The following is a 15,365-nucleotide window of genomic DNA, read 5'->3' as shown; positions in this document are numbered from 1 at the left end:
GGCTCTCGAATAATTTTTAAATTGTTGTGAGGGACAGGATTGACTCTTCCAGGGGTCAGCAAACTTTTGAGACGGAACGTACCCAAAGAGCCGCATGTGGCTTGCAAGCCGCAGTTTGCTGAACCCCTGTTCTAGACTAATCAGGATTTGCCTCTGAGCTGACGATACCATTGGCTTTCCTGGGGGTTGGTACAGAATTAAGTTTCCATCCCCAAGGAAGAGAGGAGTGAGTGCTGAGTAGGTAGCCATCAGTGTCACTGTGAATATTAAATAGGCAAAACAGGGAAACTATGCAATAATGTGCCCTGTAATAAAGAAAATTAAATATAATCTGATTGGTGATAAGCTGGTTCTTCTCTCAAACACAGGCTCTCACCCTAATCATTTCATTCATTTCCAAACAACATGACTGTTCTTTCTATGAAGTGTTGGGGCCCACTTACAGCATTAGGAGGCTGTTTAAGTGTAGCGTGTGTGTGTGTGTGTGTGTGTGTGTGTGTGTGTGTGTATGTGTATAAAGTGCTTGCAATAGTTTCTGGCACATAGGTACTTCATACATTATCATCTAGGAACTCTTAAACTTTCATCTATGATATTGCTTTGTTCACCGCCACCCACGCCCAAAGACACACTCCTTTGACCCAGGAAATGAAATTGGCTCTAATGACCTCTTTGATTATGAGAACAAAAGGTCTAATTTCTTCCAATACCTATTCCCGGAGACCCAAACAGGTAAAAGTGGAGAGGAAACCAGATCCTGCTACCATCTACCTGTTCCCTCTAACGTAGGAGAGAACATTCCAGAAGTCAAAGATGGTAGATACTAGCATTAAATTCATTGATAGTTTTTAAAATATGTTTTACTTAAATTTACTTATGTCTGATTTAACTTTTCATTTCAAATGTTGCATTTCAAATGTTGAAACAACAGAGAAATCTTGCATCTATCTCTTCTCTCCCCTCCTGCCTCCCATACATAATTATCTTTTATTTCCCTACTTATCATTCCATTGTTTCTTTTTGCAAATTTAAAAGTGTGCACGCACACACACACACACACACACACACAGTGCCAAAAAAATGTATAGACATTTTAAGAAAGGAAAACTGTATTACAATTGTAATACTCAATATATAAGAATAACAAAAGATGCATACAAGTCACGTTGGACTTCTGCAATTACAAGAGGTGCTCAAAGTGGTTCCCATCCATCAGCGTCCAGATACTTCTGATGACGGGAAACTACTGCTTGAGCAACGGTGACCAAAGTGTTTTTTGGCACCTGTGGGGTGTGTGTGTATCATACATTAAGTATATATGACATATATATATGCTATAGATATGATATATGCATCATATCTATATCATATATCTATATCTATCAGAGGAACACATTGTCGCATCTGCTTTTTGTACTAAATGATATATTCTGGAGCTCTCTCATACCAGTAAATTGAGATTTTCCTCGTTCTTCTTGACATGTGCATAGCATTCCTCAGAGAAGTACCTCACTTTATTCAACTGGGATTTATTACTGGATTGTTGGGGAATTCTCAAGACTTTTGGTTTTGCAAACAATGCCGCAACAAGTAACCGTGTTTGTAGGTTACTTTGTATTGTGCAAGTTTATCAGTGGAATAGATTCCGAGGGTTGGGATTATGCAGTCAAAGGGGGTAAATCCATCAGTAATTCATTTAGACATTGACCAGTTTTCTCCACATGGTAATGTACAATTTTGCCCTTTTTGCCAGAAATGTATGAGAGGACCTGTTTACTTATAGCCTCATCCCGAGTATTTCAGCAATTCTGGGTTTTGACAATCTGGTAGACGAGAATGTTAACACAATGTAGTTTTAATTTTCATTTTTCTTATTATGAGTGGGATTGAGCATCTTTTTTATATGTTTAGTGACCATTTTTTTTAGTTGGTTATCTTGAATTTTCCAGGTATAAAATCATATCATCTACAAATAGAGATAAGATAGTTTTACCTCTTGCTTTGCAGTTTTATATTTCTATGTACTTTTTTTTTTGTCTAAGTGAGTTGGCTAAGACCTACAATATAGTGTTCAGTAGTGATGATGATAATGGTTGTCCTTTTCGTGTTTCTGACATTCGTGGGAATGCCTTTAAGTGTTTCCTCATTAAGTCAGATTCTACCTTTTGATCTGAGATATGTATTTTCTTACATGTTAAGGAAATGTCCATCAGTTCCCAATCTATTGGTGTTTTTGTCAGGAATGAAAGTTGTTTTTTACATCAAATGCCCTATTGGCATCTATGGAGGTGATCTGTGTGATTCTTAGATCTGTTAATATGATGAGTTCCATGATTCGATTTTCTAATCAACAATATTAATACATTTAAAATGAGCTTTATCGACATGATGTCAGGAATGCAGACTCTGATCATGAAAGAATAAAGCTGCTCAAATATCCTGTCTTCTCTGTTACAGTTACTATGGACTGACGGTTTGGTTTCCTGATATGATTCGGTATTTTCAAGACGAAGAATACAAGTCCAGAATGAAGGTATTTTTCGGTGAACATGTGTACGGTGCCACAATCAACTTCACCATGGAAAATCAGATTCATCAACATGGGAAGCTTGTGAATGATAAGTAAGTAAGAGACCCATGGACTTTCCGCAGACCAGGGTGACAATCTATGGGGACGGTTCTTGGGAAAGAGCCATTGGAAATACAAGAATTCGATATGGCGGGGTCATGAGCTCCAGGGCTATTGTGGCATCACAGTTTATCATGGCTGCCAGAGACACGGTAATTCCCATGTAGCTCTGCCTGTGGTGTGCTGGCTCCCAGTCATCCCTAATCTCCTGGCTGTAGCTGGTTCATCCGAGGTTGGAGACATTTGACTGAGGAGTGTTAATCCAACCATCTTTCCTGAGACCTCACACCTATCATGGAGAGGCCAAGGAGCTATGATCCTCTAATTTGACTGCCTAGAGCAGCAGCTCTCAACCTTCCTAATGCCGCGACCCCTTAATACAGTTCCCTCATGTTGTGGTGACCCCCAACCATACAATTATTTTCGTTGCTACTCTATAACTGTCATTTTGCTACTGTTATGAATCGTAATGTAAATATCGTTTTGTTTTCTGATGGTCTTAGGCGACCCCTGTGAAAGGGTCGTTCGACCCCCCAAACGGGTCGCGACCCACAGGTTGAGAACCACTGGCCTAGAGGGAGGGGCCAGAGCGCTCACTGCTGGGATCCCTGCAACAACTTCCTGCCTGGTTGTTGAGCTTTTTCTTTGATTCTGGAAGCTTTTTCAGGCCAGGGCTAACATGACACTGCTGTATGTTATTCTTTCACCCAGTCTTACCCCCAAGGGTCCATCAGCATGGCCCGTCTTCATCAAGTGTCAGGAGAAAAAAATGAATGGAGTATTAGAAAAGTCCCACCTGTCTCTTTGGGAATGCTCCCTCCCATTCCTGGGACAAATGAGATGGACAGTCCAAGCCACTTAGACTCTAAGCATGCCTCTTTGAGGCTGCTCTCTGAAGGCCCCTGGATGGGTCAGGACAGGACTAAGTTTACACCAGGCCACATTATACCTCTGCTATTTCCTTTCTTGAGTTGTACTCAACAAGTTCATGGGGTCAGGCTGCGTGATGGCACCAAAAATACCATGGCCCAGATAGATCAGTGCCAGTGATATAAACTGCCCCATATTTACCACCTCTGCACAAGAATTCATGCCATGGACTGTCACGGCCAGTGCACGGCCCACCTTCCCCACCGACGCCCACCTGCATGTCTGAGGGAAGTGGCCCTGCCCGCGCCTGTCAGCCACTGAGGGGAAGGCATGTACGTCTGGGTGAAATGCAAGGAGGATGCCTTCTGCAGTCTAGTTCATGTGGCTCTTATAGGCCGGATCTTAGCAAACGTTCCCTGTTGTTTAGGATGAGAAAGGACGAAAAGAAAAGGGAATATTTTTCTTAAACATATGAGATTTTGGGCAGGAAGGTTAGGACCCACTAGCAGTGGACATGGAATTCAGATTTTCAGATGACTTCTTTAAATGCAGAAACTCAGTCACAAACATCTCTGTGCCCATGCATGCACACACCCTCTGTGGGGACACTTCAGAGCCACTGTTATCTGCTGAGGGTACCCACTCCAACGGTGGCAGCTCTCAAGCTAGTGGTGACGGACCCAGGGTTTCTCAAGGGTTCCCCCAGGATTTCTCACTCTCAGGGCTCTTCAGTAGACGTCAAGAGATCTTGTGTTGGTATTGCCAAGGAAGAAATGTTGCCACTAAGGGACTTTATGGATGGCTAGATGTCACTCATGATACGACGTCATTCCCTGCAAAGATGAATTTCCTAAAAGAGACCTCATTTATGAAGCTCCCAATGTTCAGTGATACTCTGCTGTGACGTTAGTAATAATCATGAATAATGACAAAGATAATAAGGCCAGTAATAATGACAACGGTAACCAACATTACTGAGCACCTCTGTGTGTCACGGTGCAACCGTAAGTGTCTTCCATAGATTTTTCTCATTTAATCCTCACAAAAACTCCAGGAGGCAGGAAATGTGCTTTCTACTTTGCAGCTGGGAAATCAGAAGCTTAGAGAGGTTGAGCAACTTGCCCAGGTCACACAGCTAATGCAAATAGAAACGTCCGCCCCCCCCCCACCCCCCATCCCAGACATTGGGACTCCAATCCCGTCCCCTTGACAACTGCAGATATCGTCTCCTTGGGAAAATCTCCATCCCCACAGAGGCCTTGTTTTTCATGGTATTTTCAGCATTAAAAACTTAACTGCAATGCCAGAGCCCTCATGATTTACAACAGGCTGGTTCTGGAGTGCTAAGACTTAGCTATGAAGAAAATGGGAACTTTTGGACCACTCTGTTCCTTTACCCTTTCTTTCTCAGCCTCCTGAAGCTTCCCGCAAGCTGCTGGGTGGGCATGAGGAGGAAGCAAGACTTGATGAGAGTGGTGGTCTCATGTTGGGCACCCAGGACCCCAAGCGACCATATGGAGTCGTTGCCAAGGGTCTGAGGAGTCATTGCCGAGAATTGTCTGGGTGTGGATGCAAATACTGTGCACGCGCCGAAGCTCTGCCATGTTTCTATGTTTCAAGTACAGGTGGATGTTTCCGTGTGGTTATGGAAATGTGAATTCCTTCAAAAGTTGTACAGAGTTCATTGCAACTTGTCAGATATGTGTTTTTTCACCAACGGATAGTAAAAGTACCATCACTTCAAGCCCATAGTTTCCTCCCCACAAAGCAAACAGTTGAATAAAAAGGGTGCTGTTCTCCTTGGAAGATGAGGAACCTTTGAAACGGATCTAAGAAATAAGCAGACCTGGTTTCTTTTCTTGAGTTCTGCTGCCATCTGCTGCTCATGAACTAGGAAACACCTCATCTTTGAAAACCGAGTCTCTGAAGAGTCAAATTGATGTTTTTTAGCTTGGGGGGTGAGGGGGAGCAGTTTTCCGTTCCTACCAATATTCCCCGTTCGAATTTATCCATACTTTGCTGATTTAATATTTGGATAAAATTATTTACTTCATTGACCATCACACATGGGGACAAACGCCTTTGTGTAAAAAGGGCGTCAGAGTTTACCCAGGGATTTTGTCCATAAAAGCGATCCTAGCAAAACCTAACCTTCATCCCGCTGTGAGACCAATCCCTTCGGCCCACGAAGGAACGAAATACACGGATGAACTCTGGCCTGCTCCCCAACCACCATCTGCAGCCTCCTGCCGCATCTTACAGGATCAGATGGCTCTGAATTCTCACACTGCTTTTGCTTCAGAACTCCCAGTTTCTGGAAAAAGCTAGAAAGGCAAAAGAAAAAAAACATTCATAGTTTAAACCCTGAGCCAACATGTCAGGTCAGGCTCCTCTTACTATTAATTAAACAGGACAGCTTTTCATCCCAGAGCATGTTTTAACTAATTAATTAATTAACTTACCCTCTCTGTTTGGGGAAAAAAATGTCTGCTTGGCGGGGCTCATTACCATGAAAAGGGGATTATCTGATTTAATCCTCTCATTATCAGGGGGATGTGCCTGCTGCTTGTGTGTGATGGTTCATGACCCAGGAAGTAATGCCCTAACCCTGAGCTTTCCTCGCAGCAGAAAGGGAAGTGGATGCTGTGGGCTACTCAGGGTTGGAACCTCAAATGGCAGCGAGAAGTCTTCACACAAGACAGACAGTTGGCCAGCGAAAAATAGGAGGAAAGCTCTCACGAGTTCTTATTAAAGGTCAAAGGTGAATAGCTGAGGATGAAAAAGAAATTTGCAAGATTTAACTCTAAAATGAGGCATGCAGTGTACGGTAGAGGGCAGGGAGAGCAGAGAGGGGAAAGGCAAACACACAACTAGAAAAGAGATGGTGGTTTCATACATCGCACCCACCGAAATGTTACCCACACTGTTACAAGCCCCTTTTAGTGGGGCATGAGTAAGAATTTCCTGTAGCTGCAGTGGGCCTGCTCCGCTGAAGCTCTGTGAAGCTGTTGATGGTGGGAAGTGGCTTCTGGGTCTGAGGAAGTTGCCTCGGTTTGAGGGGCTGGGCTATTGGCTACCCTGGTTTCCAGTTCTGTTGCCTGTTCATGGGCTTTGTTGATTTTACTTATTGGATTATCATTTTCATATTAATTTGCATGATGTCTTAGTCTGTTTGGGCTACTTGAACAAAATGCCACACATTAGGTGGCTTATAAATAACAGAAAATGTATTTCTCCCAGTTCTGGAGGCTGGGAAGTTCTAGATCAAGGCATGAGCAGATTCGGTGTCGGGTGAGGGCTCACTTGCTTCCTGGTTCATAGTGACCATCTTCTCACTGTGTCCTCACAGGGAGAGATGGAGGAGGGAGCTTTCTGTGGCCTGTTTTATAAGGGCACTAATCCCGTTCATCAGGGCTCCACCCTCAGGACCTGATCTCCTCCCAGAGGCCCCACCTCCCAATGCCATGACCTTGGGAGTTAGGTTTTAACACATGCATTTTGGACAGTCTGTAGCACGTGGATTCTTTAAAATGATGCATAGAAAGTAATGGTCAGTTATGTGTTTGAACATTTTCTGTCTGTGATTTGTTTTTTTTTTTTAAATGAACTTTTAATTTTAGAACAGCTTTAGATTTACCAAAAAATTGCAAAGCTAGTGCAAGAAAGTTTCCATATACCCCAATACCTAGTTACTTGTTATTAGCGTCTTCTGTTATTAATACTGTGGTGCATTTGTTACAATTAATGAACCACTGTTGATACACTATTATTAACTACCGTCCATACTGTATTAGATGCCTTTAATTTTTATCCAGTGTTCCTTTTCTGTCCCAGTGTCCCCTCTAGTTACCTCATCACATTTGGTAGCCATGTCTCCTTCGGTTCTTCTTGGCTGTGACAGTTTGTGTCTTGCTTTTAAATTTTGCATATGGAGTCCCTTCTGGTGCAGATATTTTATTTTTAATGCGAAATTTGTCACCTTTCCCTTTAGGGTTTGTGCCTTTTGGCTTATTTCAGAAGTCCTTCGTATTTGAAATCATGAAGTCGCTTTCTATTTTTTTTTTCTCTAAGTTTTAAAGTTTGCCTTTTCACATTTAGGTTTTTAATTTTTCTGAATGTGGTCTCTGTATATGAGAGAGGAAACCAATTTGATTCATTTCCACTCCCCCTGATATGAGTAGCCAGTTGTCTCCACAACATTTATGAAATTGCCTATCTTTTCCCTAATGATATGTAACAACACTTTTATCATATGCCAAGTGTCTTGACATGCATTATTGTGTTTCTGTGCTCTCTGGTTCCATGGGTCTACTTGTCTTTCTGTCTACCAAAACCACACTTATTTAATTGCCACAACTTCATTGTTCAGTTGTGTTTCCAGGAGTCTTCGTTTCCTCCGTCCAGTTATTAACATTTTTCTTGGCTACTTTTGCCCCTGTGAACGTCAGGATCAAGTTCAAAAATTCCATTAAAAACAGCTGGCTGGAGTTTTGACTGGAATTACTCAGAATGTCTGGATTCATTTGGGACATCTTCCACTTCATTGGAATCTTCCAATCATTGAACATTGTCTTTCTCTCTACGTATGACCTTCAATAATGGTTGATATTGTTCTCTATAAAGGTTTCGGACACATTTTGTTAGGCTTTTTATTGGCACCTTATTGCTCTTGTGCCTATTGCAAGTGGAGTCTTTCTTCTGTTCTCCCCCCTTCCTTCTCTTTCTGTTCTTCCTCCTTCTCTTCCTCCCCCTTCTTCTTCTTCTTTTTTTTAAATACATGAGTTATTTATTTATTTATTTTTTGTTTCAACACATTTACCCAACCCTTTTACTAGTTTGACAGTTTCTTGGTAGATCTGCTTGGCTTTTTTAGGGAGGCAAACATATTGACCAAAATCGATGACAGTCTGATTGCTTCCTTTCTTATCCTTATAATTTTATTCTCCTCTCTCCTTGTTGTATTGTCTGGCTGTGACCTCTAGTGCAGTGATGGATAGAAGCAGTGCTAATGGGTATTCTGACTTCAGTGGGGGTGCTTTTGGTGTCTTACCTTTAAGTATGGTACTTGCTATATGTTTTTGGTTGATATCCTTTATAAAGTTAAGGAAATTCTCTTCTCGTCCTTCAGATCACAAGTGCCCATTTTGAAGTCATTTTATAGCATGCCTCTAGCTTGATGATTATCACACTAAATTTTATTTGTCAGTTTTCTCATTTATTTCTTTAATTAGACTGAGTTTCTTGAGGGTAATGGCATCAAGTCTAAAAGAGGGTGAATGAATAGATGTGACTTTTGGCACAGTTGAGATCAATTTGTGGACTAAGCATTGGACCTGAGGGTAACTGAAATATAGTATTTGTAATAATATTCTGCCATAGACTCTGGATTGCCAATGGCTTCTGTTTTCTTACACAAAAATTTCCACACAATATTTTTTGTGGTGAATGAAGATTCTTGTACCAGCTCAGTATATAATTTAGAGATTGGAGGAGATGATTTATGTAAAGACTCATAAAATATGCCTTGGCCTTTTCTCCTTTTATCTCTTCCTTTATAACTCACTTGGAGATACATTTTAAGGTCTGCTTGCGTCAGGCCCGTTATGATTTATGGCCCTGCTTTCCTGCCCACCCTTGGTAGAACATTAAAACATCACTGAAGGCCTCATCAGCAGCCTATTACTATATTAAACAGAAGGATATATTAAGAAAGGCAGCGACCTGAGACAGTCTCTAGAAATAGCTTTTTTGAGTAAATACATCCAGCATACAAATTACATGTATTTTAAAATCCAGAGGCATCTTCTTGTAACAAAAGGCTTATCTGTTAGTTTCTCCGTGGAATCTGAAGAGTTCAAGTGATAGCTTTTTGAAGTCCCCATTTAAAACTCTGTAGTAAATTTTACCCTAAGAAAAATTATTCAAAATCATTTGGCTTTGTTGATCAACAGCCTCACATTTTTTTTAAAAGTATAATAAACTGGTATTAGACTGGGGATTATTTTTCAGGAGGTCTGGGTAGGAAACTGCGTCTTTCATAATGAGAGCCTCCCATTCTATCCTGATGCACATGGTCTGGGGGCATCTCTTTGAGAAGCACTTGCCCAGGCCTTCTTATTGGGTTGGAGGTCTCTCTGCAAAATCTGATGATAGGTGGCTCTCAGTTAGGGTTCTCAGCAGACTGGACTGCAGCAGAGCTTGAAGGATAAGGGGAACTGGCCATGATAAAAGGTGTGACAATTAAGTTCACGAACTTGCTAACCCTTTTTTTTTTTGACATCAGAGGGATTATTCATTATGAATTTGTACCAACTGGACAAGCAGTTAACCAAGTTTACTATTTGGAAGTGCTAAAAATTGGCTGCGTGAAAAAGTTAGATGACCTCAACTTTTCGCCAACAATTCATGGCTCTTGCATCACGACAATGCACCAGCTCACATGGCACTGTCTGTGAGGGAGTTTTTAGCCAGGAAACAAATAACTGTATTGGAACACCCCCCGTACTTACCCCCAATGACTTCTTTCTTTACTCGAAGATAAAGGAAATATTGAAAGGAAGACATTTTGATGACATTCAGGATATCAAGGGTAATACAACAGCTCTGATGGTCATTCCAGAAAAAGAGTTCCAAGATTGCTTTCAAGGGTGGACTAGGCACTGGCATCGGTGCATAGCTTCCCAAGGGGAGTACTTTGAAGGTGACCATAGTGATATTCAGCAGTGAGGCACGTAGCACTTTTTCTAGGGTGAGTTCGCAAACTTCATTGTCAGATCTCGTATAGTCATGGACTGACTTATTTGGTGGTCTTCAAGAGGAACAACGACCCTCACCTCAGCACCCTGTGCTACTTCTGTCACTGTGATTCCCACTGTACTGCAGTTGTCTGCTGGTTTCCCCTCCCACCTCCCCCCTCCACCCCAATCATACTTGAGGGCAGGGACCATGTCTTTTCCTTCCATACACAATGGCACTTAACACCATGCTCAGTAAGTGAATATGTAAATGCATGCATAGACAAATGATTATTCATGGTTGAAGGAATGGGTTGTAATTCTTCACAAATGAAAATATATCCAAAGGTTCCTAGCTGAAAAGTTTGACTAAGCTTGGTAAATATAACCAATGGAAGCTGATGTTGATGTATGTCAGTGTATGTTTCTTGTGTAACTCTCCAGATATATTCTATGCATTTGGAGAAATATGTACCATATCCTTTCATATACAAATGGCCACATGCTATAAACCCAACATCGCATTTGATTTTTTTTAGTTAATATCTTGAAGATTGTTCCATATTAATACATATAGATCTATAGATCTACTTAATAAATATAATGGCTATGTGGTATTCTATTGTATGGTAGCTATCTACATGTGTACCTACCTACCTACCTACCTGTTATCTATCTAATAATCAATTCTTATTGTAAGAAATGTTGCAGTGAGCATCAGTAAATGTATCTCTTTGAATGCATGAGTAAGGACATGTACAATACATTCTTAGAGGTGGTATTCCTAGGTCAAAAGGATTGTGCACTAAAAAGTTTCCAAAATTGCTCCCCAAAGAGGCTGAACCAATTATATTCTACAACCATGCGAATGAAAGTGCCTATTTATTCACATTTTTGTTGGAGCTATTTTAAAAAGGAAGATTATCAGGCCCTCACAAACTTATTGCTTCCCAACCTTCTAAGACCCCCTGAGGGGCCTGTATGTTTTTATAAAGCTCCTCATAAAGTGATAAGCTAGCAAAATTTTCATTTCGCACTATTCCACATTTTTGAGATTTTGATGCAGAAGGTCCATGGACCGGCATTTGGGAACCAGCAGGCTGATGCCTGGACCCCCGTAGGTACCTGGGCAAGACACCAGCTTCCACGCCCCTGAAGCTGTTCCTCACTGATCAACCAACAGCTAAGAAATGGGAACTAGTCTAGGTTGAAAATAAGTTTTCAGCACCTTTTGATTTGCAGTTCTCCTTTTTCTGCCTTTCTGTGTTTTTCATGTTGAACTCTAGTCTCACCCCGCGCTCCCCTTTTTTTCCCTGTATGAATCACTCAGAGGCAAATGTCTTTTCCACAGGTTCACAAAGATGTACTTTAAACATGTTCTCTTTGAAGACACGTTCTTTGATGAGTGCTATTTCGAAGATGTTACATCTACTGATACCTATTTCAAAAACTGCACCATTGAATCCACCATCTTTTATAACACAGGTGAGAACATGGGCAGAGTGGGGAGACTCTAACAAGAGTGGACTAGTCTTATCTAAAAACCAAACTGCTCAGTCATAAGCTTTAGGAGCAGTAAAATATTCGCTGATACAAGTGCTGAGCCTTAGGATGGAGAAATGGGTCCTAGCCCCAGGTATGACATGAATGAGTAGCACAGTCTTTTTTTCTTTATTTTTTAAGATTTTATTGGGGAATTGGGTGAGGGGAACAGCTTTGGGGAATTGGGGAAGGGGAACAGACAAGTTGCTGTCCTTTTGTTCTTCAGTCTAGTTGTGGAGAATGTCGCTTCACTGGCCCATGTTGGTATTATCATTGCGTTCTTCCCAGGTGAGGCAGATCGGTCACAGGCCATTGTACGGCCATTCCCGGCGGCTCACTCCAGCTGCTGGCTGCTCACACTGGCTGCTAGCTTATGGCAGCTTATGGTAGCTTATGGCAGCCCACTGCAACAGGGGCTGCAGCCGACGCCGTTGACTCACAGCAGCCCAGCTCCAGGTCGAGCTGTTGTTCACCATCTCAGCTGTAGAGGGCGCAATGTCACTGGCCCACATGTGGGATCCGAACCAGGGCCCTGCTGCTCAGAGCTAGCGTCCCAAGCCAACTCTTAACCAATGCGCCACTCGGCCAGCCTGAGTAGCACAGTCTCTACCAATGCATTTAATTTATCTGCATCTCAGTTTCATCACATGTAAAATGGAAACAAAAGTTCTAGGCAAGTGTTCTTATTTCAATGAGACTGAATCTGTATACTAAGGGTCCTTGCTAGGAACAAAGCATGACACAGATAAAAAAAAACAACCCAGCATTCTGGGAGGACTGCATGTTATGTATGGAGTACATTCTTGGAGACCTCACCTCATTTGAAACTTGCAAAATTAAACACTCATGGTGTTATGATAATAAATGAAGAGGGAAGATTGCATCTTTCTAGCTTTGTACATGAAGTAAGATAATAAGAATATTTTATAATCACGCCATTTCAGATTTCCATGATTAAAAAAAGAAGCACAGATGCCACCAGTCCCTCACTCCTTGTTACTTATACTACTCTCATTGTAAGTTAATAATATACCAGATGGAGTTGGGACATAAGGAAACTAATTGAGGGAAGGATTTCACCTACGTTGTCTCAAGTGTGAAATGTTCCATTAGCCCCATTTTACAGCTAAGGAAGCTGAGGCTTAAGCCAAGGGCACAGCTAGCAAGTTTAGGGAGCTTGGATTCGTTCCTCAGTTGTTTGTCTTTAAAGCCTGTGATCTATCCACTGAACTACTCGCATTATGTCCAGACCAGTGCTTTGTCCCTGTCATCAGCACCAAGGGACAGTTATGCAAAGACACCTTTCTCCTTCATGATGTCAGCCTCCAATGGTTCACTGTCTGGCCTCCACATATCCCTCAGTCTCTAAATAACCCAGGACGAGACTTGCCTTTCTAAATTTTTCTTTTAGCCTGAACTTAAAAAAGGAATGAGTTTTATACATTTGCTATTTGTCGTTAAAACCTGGCATAGCTTTTCTTCTTTCAAGTTTTAATGATGCCCCTTTGTTTGCATACTGTTAAAGTGGGGATTTTTGCAAACACTTGTAGTCCTGAAACATCAAAGCTGGGAAGCAATGGACATAATGAGGGGTACTCCTCTAATTTTGTAGGTGGAGGTTCAGGGAGTTGTCAAAGAGAGTCACCAGCACCAGAGTCAATCCCCCAAACCCATGTTTTCTGAGAGCCTATTTAACGATCTTTCTGCCAGAACAGCTGGTGTTAGAAGGTGTCAGAAGACATGGGAACTGGTTCCAATGCATATGGTTTCTATTTTCTTAAGACTTAATTATTTTAGAGACGTTTTAGGTTTACACCAAAATTAGAAGAAAGATACAAGATGTTCATCTATCTCCTGCCCCTACACATAGCCTTCCCGTTATCAGCATCCCCACCAGAGCGGTACATTTGTTACAACTGATGAACCTACATAGACACATCATTATCACCCAAAGTCCGTAGTTTAAATTAGGGTTCACTGTTGGTGTTATACGTTGTATCCTGGGTGTTACATAGTGGCCTGGACAATGTATAATGACATATATCCATCGTTATAGTATCATAAAGAGTAATTTCACTGTCCGAAAACATTGTCTGTGCTCCCCTGTTCATCTCCCTACCCTGACCCTGTGTCCACCCCTGCCCTGGAAACCACTGAGCAAATGGGTTTTATTTTGAAGAATATTCAGGTTTCTGTATGAGCTCTGGAGTGGTCGATTCAATCTGGACCTCATTCTTTTGTCTTCTGCTTCTTATAAGCCGGGTAGCCTCGGAGGGATGGCCCAGCCACTGTGGTCCTTGGTGTCATCTCATTGATTCAAACAGGACTGTTATCTGGCTTGAGAGATGATGTATATAATTAAGCACGCCTCTCTGTGAATGTTTTTCTCATTTCCCCTTGGCTGATTGCAGTAGAACGGGTCATTACATTTGTCGAGGTTTCTCGCTTCATCTGTACCTGGCCACACGTCACCTTGACTCTGAGATTGATGGTCAAAGCCTGCCCACGCGTGGAAAGGGTGTCACTTCACCCCTGACTCTGCTCCATCTCTCCCCAGACCTGTACGAGCACAAGTTCATCAACTGCCGGTTTATCAACTCCACCTTTCTGGAGCAGAAGGAGGGCTGCCACATGGACTTTGAGCAAGACAACGACTTCCTGATTTACCTGGTCAGCTTCCTCGGCAGTCTGTCCGTCTTGCCTGGGAACATCATTTCTGCCCTGCTCATGGATAGAATTGGACGGCTCAAGATGATCGGTGAGTTGTTAGGGACGCCACGTCTGTGCTCCGGTGGGCCAGGGAGGTGGTTTCCTGTGTATCACAGCAGTGGAACTTCTCATTTTCATAAAAAAACCTTGCACAAAAAACCACACAAGTAATATGGATTCTCCTGGTGTGGAGTCAAGGAGGCATGTTAACAAAACCCCAGGGCCCCATGGGGTTGGTCTGAAGACCTCTGGTCCAGGTGAGGGGCTCACCTCCATTTCCAGACTGAGTGATTCTAAGTGGGCCAACAGGACCAATAATAAGAAGACCTCACATACTTGAAGGACAGGTCCCTGACTACCACTTGATGATAATATTTTGTACTCAGCACACATTTGTCAGCATTTCTTATAAGCCAGGCCCCATGACTGGCTGCTTTGTGGGATGCGTGCACGTGGGCGATACAGCTCTCGGTGCAGTTGTGGTCCAGCCTCCCCCCGTTTCCCAGCTGCTCACTAGGGTTTGGCATTAGTTTTGGCCGCTCCAGTACGATGGCGAGATTCTACAGAGACCCACCCCCGTACCCCAGGAGGGAGGCACTTGGTGGTGAGGCCAGACCAGCTTCTGGCTTCTTGAACCGGAGGTCCCAGCTCCCCCAGGATCCTGACGCTTGCTTGGGACTCTCGGGGATGCTTGCCCTATTTCCCAGCTGGTTGTTTGGGACTTGTTTTCTCACCTCCTTTGGGCATAGGGCAGGGCTGAGAAGGGCAGACCAGGTTTCTGGGATGGAGACGGGAGTAAATGAAAAACAAGCAGGTTTTCCTTCTGTAGCCCATTTACAGTTGTGTTCTCACTGGAGTGTAAGCCCCATGAGAATGTTTTT

General features: G+C 42.5%; 1 protein-coding gene across 1 annotated transcript in view; it reads left to right on the top strand.

Annotated features, from left to right (window-relative positions):
- SV2B (synaptic vesicle glycoprotein 2B) overlaps window positions 1–15,365 on the top strand; it is a gene marked incomplete at its 5' end in the record, with an annotated part of 56,095 nt that overhangs the window by 34,821 nt on the left and 5,909 nt on the right. Inside the window, 3 exons of the mRNA XM_019666458.1 lie at window positions 2,458–2,622; window positions 11,585–11,718; window positions 14,333–14,533. Of these exons, the coding sequence (XP_019522003.1) occupies window positions 2,458–2,622; window positions 11,585–11,718; window positions 14,333–14,533 (500 nt within the window). The remainder of the gene's footprint in view (window positions 1–2,457; window positions 2,623–11,584; window positions 11,719–14,332; window positions 14,534–15,365) is intronic.

The sequence above is a fragment of the Hipposideros armiger genome, unplaced genomic scaffold, assembly GCF_001890085.2.
Source record: "Hipposideros armiger isolate ML-2016 unplaced genomic scaffold, ASM189008v1 scaffold_471, whole genome shotgun sequence".
Classification (NCBI taxonomy): Eukaryota; Metazoa; Chordata; class Mammalia; order Chiroptera; family Hipposideridae; genus Hipposideros; species Hipposideros armiger.
Note: the sequence above shows the minus strand (reverse complement) of the source record. Positions and strands in the feature narration are given on the sequence as shown.